The following is a 6,157-nucleotide window of genomic DNA, read 5'->3' on the forward strand; positions in this document are numbered from 1 at the left end:
CCAAGGCTTTTTTTTTAAAGTACTGAGCTGGGACAGGCAGAGGCAGTCAGGGGGGGCTGGGAAGTGGGAGGGGTCGGGGAGGCTGGCAGGGTTCCCCCCATGGTCCCCTCCCCAGCCCCCTTCTCCTGCCCCTAGTACTTACCAGCTCGGAGTTGGCTACAGCTCCCTGCTGCAGCCACCAGGGACTGCTCAAATCATGGATGCTCTCTGAATCTTTTCTAACGCTTCAGAGAGCTTTGAATTGATTCAGACCTTTAAATTGGTCCCCCGATTGGATTTGGATTCGGAGATTCGGCCACCAAATGGGGCCGAATCTCCTCCGGATCAAATCGCCACCCAAAGCTTCGCACAGCCCTAGTAACCAGTGTTTATATGGATTTTTGTACTTTCTGTTGATCTTTAAACTAAGTTCTTAGTACATTTTGTGAAACTCAGAAATTGTCTTAATGACTGAAGGCCAGTGATTATTGAACCCGTCATTTCAGGTAGTTGTGGTTGGAGATCAGAGTGCAGGAAAAACCAGCGTGCTAGAAATGATTGCCCAAGCTCGGATATTTCCTCGAGGGTCTGGGGAGATGATGACCCGTTCTCCTGTTAAGGTAAACAGCAGAGATGTATCTTAATCCTTATAACAATATTCAAGAATCAAAGCATCCTAAAACGATGAGTCGGTCTTATCTGATAATTAAGCTAATTTGCACGTGTACACAAATGCCTGATTTTTAAGAGAGTATCATTGATGGCAAACATGCTGCATGGCCAGATCCTATCAATATGTGCTCCTAGAGCAGGGATGGGCAATCGGCAGGCCATATAGGTAGTTTTGCTGAGCTGTCACATGCTGATCAGTCCCCCTCCCATCCCCATGCGGGGCAGTGTGCGGGAGCAGGTGAGGCTGGGATCGTAGGGCAGGGTCATGGGGCAGTGACAGCATAAGGCCAGGGCAGAGCTGCAGTCTGTTCCTTGCATGCCCCTGCCTGCAGGACCCGCACCTCTCGCAGGGGTGCTCAGGCAGCTGATAGCGGCTTTGCGCCAGCCCTGTCACTGTCCCAAGATCCCAGGGTCTCTGGCCTCACCCTCCCATCTTGCTCCTGGAGGCTGTTGCCTGTGGCTCTATCCATACTGCCTGGCCATGGGCCCTGCTCACATGGGTGCTGCCCCTGGCAGTGGGTGCAGGATACATGGGCAGTGGGGCTAGGTCCGGCAGTGGCAACTGGAAGGAGCCGCCACTGCCGGGGCTGCTGGAAAATGGAGTCTGGCTGCCATGCTGTCCCAGCCCTGCACACCTGGGTGTGATGGGACCAGCTGCACGCGCTATGACCTGGACTGCCCCATGTGCTTCAGCCGGACAGGACCGAGGGATCCACTGTGGGGCAGGCAAAATTCCTCCTGCCTGAGGGCCGTATTTTGCCCATTCCTGTGCTAGAGTGTATGTAGTACTTCCTACTGTGGTAGCCGCACTGACTTTAGTTGAGACTACTTACACTGTCACTTACCTGTTTGGTGAATAACTAAATAATTTTCATTTAGAAAGTTATCAATCAAGAACCTTTCCTGAGTTTTGTTAATCATTTAAATTATATTTGAAAATTTCAATTGTCATCATGTGCTTTCTTTTTTTTCTGACCTGTAGCCCTTTTCTTTTAAGATTTTTAGTAACATGTTTCTTCTTCCTATTAGGTCACCCTTAGTGAAGGTCCCCACCATGTGGCCTTGTTCAAAGATAGCTCTCGGGAGTTTGATCTGACCAAGGAGGAGGATGTGAGTATAAGAAATAGATGGAGGAAAATGTAATGTTGATTGTATCTTTGTTTGAAAAAATAGATGTCTATGCTGGGCAGTTGTTCCCCATTTGAGTACAAAGCCAGACGACTTTTGAATAAAGCAAAACATTTTACTAAGGGTTAAACTCCATTTCAGTATGATTGCTGTTTAGATTTGAGAGGTGATGAATTGTACCCAGTTGAACAGGCGCCTGAGTGTTACCGCTTCCAGCAATACTTTTGAGTGCTGAGAATCCAAGAGCAATCCTAGTCAGTCTTTTGCGACTCCACTCACCAAAACAGATATTCTTTTTACATGCCTCTCGAGTGCCTTTTGAGTCTCATCAACATTTGTAAACAAAGATATTGGAATAAAAGCTGCTTTATAGCTGACAATTCCCCTTTTTCACGCATGCTTGTGGACATTCTACAATTAACAGGTAATATTTGGTTAGTGCTGAGTGTTATTAGTTCTAAAATCTTTGGTTGTGTCAAAACAGCTTGCAGCCTTGAGAAATGAGATAGAAATCAGAATGAGGAACAGCGTGAAAGAAGGATGCACTGTTAGTACTGAGGTAAGGCTTGCTGTTCACTGTGGGGGAAAATTCTTTTTATATAGCTCATTTGTACTTGTCTGTTCAATTCTGGGGCTGTCTCTAATGAGTTGGTACCAGCTGTAAGAACTGCACAATATAAACTGCATTGATCCTGTAAAACAACTCTTCTGCCAGGCCTATTTTTCATTTAACATGAGACTTTTTGTATTTTAAAAAAACAAAAAAACCTGCAGTGAAAAAAATATCATTCCAATGTTGTTTTACAGACCATTTCCTTAAACGTGAAAGGTCCTGGCCTGCAGAGAATGGTCCTGGTAGATTTGCCTGGTGTCATTAGTGTGAGTATACAGCAGTAATATTAGTTGATAATCTCTTGCCAGAGGAAACAGTCTTTTGTGACCTCTTTCTTATATATGTATATTATAGACTGTGACCTCAGGTATGGCTCCAGACACTAAGGAAACTATCTTCAGTATCAGCAAAGCCTATATGCAGAACCCTAACGCCATCATCCTTTGTATTCAAGGTAAGTTAAGACTAGAGACAGTAATTCATATGGTATTTGTTTCTATCAATTAAAGCCTTGCAACAGGCTCTTTAGATTGTTCAAACAGAGTTTTAGAAAGCTGGCCCTGAGCAGAAATCAATGTTTAAGCCTTCTGTGCTCTCAAGAAATGGATACAGGTCATCTGAAACAATGTAGGAATTGGGTCTGTGGGCCACACCGGCCCTTGGTGGTTGTCATTTTTTTTTCTTAAGCTAGACAGTACCGCACATGAACTTTTTTGCCACTAATGAAAAGAAATGGATACAGCTCTTGCATGCTTTTTATTACTTTTAAAATATAACCAAGATGGTGACGCAGCTTAAACACAAAGGCTGTGTCCAGAGGAGCACGGATGTTTGGTACCCCGGGGACAAGAAGCAGCGGCACACTTTGTGCCACTGTTGCTTGTCCCCAGGGAACGCCTGTGCCATGCATGCTCTAGCGTGCAGCAGGTTACCCCAGGTTGGGTCGGGGAGGCTGGGGCATGCACAGTTGCTTGGAGCTGGGGAAGCTGCAGCCCCCGTGACCCTACAGCTGAGAACTTGGCCACCAGCTGGAGCGTGGCTCCAGCCAGCCAGTCTCCAGTTTTGGGTGGTGCATGCTGTTGCCATGTGCACCACCCTGCTTTTTTCCTGTGGGTTTTTTTGACCATGGGGTTTGCAAGGTACCAATGTGCAGAACACCTGAATGTGCAGTGTGTGGCACTGCAGACCACACAGCCACTCGTCTGGACATGGCCAAAGTTTCCCCGAGACAGTGTTCAAAGGTTGCAGACTGTAGCAGAGAGAATACCCTTTAGAAGACCTAGTAAATGTTTAAAGTTCAGTGTATTTTAGCTTGTGTTTAAATCTTATTTTTGTTGTTTGTCATTTTAAACACTCTGTTACCAAGACCCCAATTTTTTCTAATGGAAAGAAAAAAATGGAAATGTTTTTCTGCTTGTGCCAGAAGCTAAATGATTAGGAATTTTCATCATTAACATTATGGACTTCAATCAACCAGCTTACTAAAAATATATATATAATTTTAATACCTCTTAAATTCTTACAGTTCTAGTGCTGAGTTTTGCTTACCAGTCCCTGAAGTGGCAACTTTGTATTTTTTTTTCCAGATGGGTCAGTGGATGCAGAGCGCAGTATTGTCACCGACTTAGTCAGTCAAATGGATCCTCAAGGAAAGAGGACAATTTTTGTTTTGACTAAAGTGGACCTTGCTGAAAAAAATGTGGCCAGTCCAAACAGGGCAAGTATAAAACTTGCATTCCCCCTCCTGCCCCAGTTCCTAAATTAGGACAGCACTGCAGAGAATTGTGGTGCAAATACAAACATAGCAATGCACCTACCTGTCAGAAAAATGTCTTTCCATCTTTATGTAAATCTAATCCTTGACTGGACTTCGTGCTTTTATTCATTTCAAGTGACTTTTGGTCTTCTAAATAGTTTGCTTCCATTTTAGTATTTTTCCTTTAAATTACATTTTTCAAAATGTAGTGGAGCCTTTGCGTAATCCCCTAAAAAACTATTTTTTGTCAGATTTCTCTATCATTAAATAGAACTTTTAAATGTTTTTAAAAGTGTGTTAAAGAAATGAGAACACACATGAGTTCAGCTTGTAGTCTTTTATATTTATTTTCGTAGATCCAACAAATCATTGAAGGTAAACTCTTCCCAATGAAGGCGCTGGGTTATTTTGCAGTTGTTACTGGAAAAGGTAAATAGAGTTCCATGTCTGATTCTTTGACTCTTTGCTGACATGGAATGAATCATTGCCTCAACAGAACTGTTGCAGCACCTCTCTCCTTTCTTTAGGAAACACCAATGAAAGTATCGACTCTATTAAAGAATATGAAGAGGATTTTTTTCAGAATTCAAAACTCTTAAAGTACGTCGCTATTTATTTTTTGGCATCTCGTCAATAATTGCAAACACATTTCTGTAGTTTAACTTTTTACAGACTTTGATTAGGAAATCACTTTGCATATGTTGCAATGTCTTCTAATTCTCAAAGATCTGTGTGGGCAAACGTAGTTTCCCCCTCTAACAGCTAGCTATGTGGTTTGCCTGCAGTGAACTGAACAGATGCTTCTGATTTAGCAAATTTGCATTTCCTGTGAAGGAAGAGACCAGATGCATGTTCCTTAGACACTTGTGTCCCAAAGTTTCCCTCAGAGGCTGCACTGAACCTGTGTTTTAATGCTAAGAAGACTCCAAATGCAATTTTGTGCATTTGGATGCCTGAGTGGAGAATCAAGGTTTTAGGCAGATGCATGCTCTCATGTTGAATTATTTTCTAGTACATAAAATAGGGTTTTATTCTTGCAATATTTTTCTGTACGTATGGATCTCTTTCTTCACAGAACATGTATGCTGAAGGCCCACCAGGTAACAACACGCAACCTAAGCCTTGCTGTGTCAGATTGCTTTTGGAAAATGGTGAGAGAATCTGTGGAGCAGCAGGCCGATGCTTTTAAAGGTAATCTCTCTCTCTCTCTCTCTCTCTCTCTGTATAATGTACCTGCAGGCAAAGCCTCATAGTATTGACTATGGGCAGACATAATGTTTTCAGGAAGTTTGCAAGTTTCCATTATGCAGTTCTGTGAATGAGCTGTAATTCAGCTTTTCTGCAGAGAAAAGAATCCCGTGGCCAGCATAATTCATCACTTATTTATGATCATGCTCTTTAATAAGAAATAGCCAGATCACATGTGGGGAGCCTGTGAGCAAGAGGTCTCTCTCAAGTCAAAGAGAATTTGTGGCATAAAGGCTGCAACTTTATTAGATAAAGAAGTATCTATGTAAGTGAGAGGGAAATGATTCTGAACTCTCCACCAAAGTGTGAGTATTCCTTTGTCCCTGTTGGGGACAAGATAGTTTCCCAGTCCAAAATACCCATAGTAGAACGTAGGCGTGGTACGTCTATATCATCCCTGACTAGTGGCTGTGCAACCTGCTCTTGAACACCTCCAGTGATGGAGAGTCCACAGCTTCCCTAGGCAGTCTATGCCACTGCCCTACCCTTCTAATAGTGAAGAAGCATTTCCGGACATCCAAGCTCAATTTACTTTGCTGCAGCTTCAAGACATTGGTCTGCGTCCTCTTCTCTGCAGCAAGACAGAACAGGTGCTTTCCCTCTTCTTTATGGCAGCCCTTCAGACATTAGAAGATTGCTGTCACGTCCTCTCTTAACCACCTTTTCTGCAAACAACATGCCTAGCTCCTTCAGCTTTCATAGACGTTAAGACTGGAAAGGACCTCGGAAGATCATCAAGTCCAGCCCCCTGCCTGAAGGGC

General features: G+C 43.4%; 1 protein-coding gene across 6 annotated transcripts in view; it reads left to right on the top strand.

Annotated features, from left to right (window-relative positions):
* OPA1 (OPA1, mitochondrial dynamin like GTPase) overlaps nucleotides 1-6,157 on the top strand; it is a 104,529-nt gene that overhangs the window by 37,535 nt on the left and 60,837 nt on the right. For all 6 annotated transcript variants that reach the window (XM_019503495.1, XM_019503493.1, XM_019503496.1 and 3 more), the window contains 9 exons: nucleotides 486-599; nucleotides 1,681-1,761; nucleotides 2,264-2,338; nucleotides 2,587-2,658; nucleotides 2,747-2,846; nucleotides 3,979-4,109; nucleotides 4,505-4,577; nucleotides 4,676-4,748; nucleotides 5,224-5,339. In XM_019503495.1, coding sequence (XP_019359040.1) covers nucleotides 486-599; nucleotides 1,681-1,761; nucleotides 2,264-2,338; nucleotides 2,587-2,658; nucleotides 2,747-2,846; nucleotides 3,979-4,109; nucleotides 4,505-4,577; nucleotides 4,676-4,748; nucleotides 5,224-5,339 — 835 coding nt within the window. The remainder of the gene's footprint in view (nucleotides 1-485; nucleotides 600-1,680; nucleotides 1,762-2,263; nucleotides 2,339-2,586; nucleotides 2,659-2,746; nucleotides 2,847-3,978; nucleotides 4,110-4,504; nucleotides 4,578-4,675; nucleotides 4,749-5,223; nucleotides 5,340-6,157) is intronic.

The sequence above is a fragment of the Gavialis gangeticus genome, unplaced genomic scaffold (assembly GCF_001723915.1).
Source record: "Gavialis gangeticus isolate Ggan-Ray unplaced genomic scaffold, GavGan_comp1, whole genome shotgun sequence".
Classification (NCBI taxonomy): domain Eukaryota; kingdom Metazoa; phylum Chordata; order Crocodylia; family Gavialidae; genus Gavialis; species Gavialis gangeticus.